The 770-nt window shown below is 54.4% G+C and overlaps 1 protein-coding gene across 1 annotated transcript; it reads right to left on the reverse strand.

Moving 5' to 3' along the window:
* Positions 1–194: 194 nt before the first annotated feature.
* Positions 195–770, reverse strand: DQ04_23881000 (hypothetical protein; the record flags this gene model as incomplete). Its single annotated transcript, XM_009318195.1, has 1 exon — positions 195–770. A coding segment is annotated over one exon (576 nt), but the record flags the coding sequence as incomplete, so codon positions are not given.

A 770-nucleotide genomic window follows, 5' to 3' on the forward strand; every position in this document is an offset into this window, starting at 1 on the left:
GGGGGGGGGGGGGGGGGGGGGGAAGTGGGTCAGTACTTTGCTCATATCTCTTAGCCTATATTAGTGAACGTGTACGCTTCATGCACCTCAATGTTGGGCATTGCAGATGTGAGAAAGACATGACCACCGAAGATATAGTTTGCTCCGCCGTTACAAAACAATTCTTTATATATATGATGTTGTCAACACAGCTCTCATGGAATATACACGCGTGAGGCCTTGAGGAAGACCTGATTGCAATAAGGACAGCGCCGCCGGAATAGCCGCATCAGACATTCTTCGCAGAGGCACAGGTGATGGCAGGGCAACAGCACGATTACTGACTGGTTGTCCATGCATACACAACAAGTGCCACTCGGTGGAAAAAAGGACGCGTCTCTTTTCTCATTCACACCATCGGGACTCGACGGTGGACACAGAGGCGGCAAAGATCCAACTCCACACTGCAGTTGAGACTCCCTTCCCTGCCGGACAATTGGCCGCTGCTCCTGCGATTGCAGCCGTGGCAAACGGGTAACTAGCCGCGACTGTGAGCGGGCAGTCAGTTGTGGTGCCGCCGCTGCCTGTCGGAGTGCCGGTTGCTGTTGTTGTTGTTGTTGTTGTTGTCGGTGTGGCCACAACTGCGTTCCGCGGGCGGCTTCCCGCAACTCAGCTACGTCGCGATCGCCTGGCTGCAAGCGTGGCAATTGAGATGACAGTCCAACTGACGCCGATATGAGCCGCTCCAGTAGTGAACTTCCTGCATGTTCCTGTCGACGATTAGTGGAGAC

Source organism: Trypanosoma grayi (assembly GCF_000691245.1).
Source record: "Trypanosoma grayi strain ANR4 Tgr_2388_V1, whole genome shotgun sequence".
Classification (NCBI taxonomy): domain Eukaryota; phylum Euglenozoa; class Kinetoplastea; order Trypanosomatida; family Trypanosomatidae; genus Trypanosoma; species Trypanosoma grayi.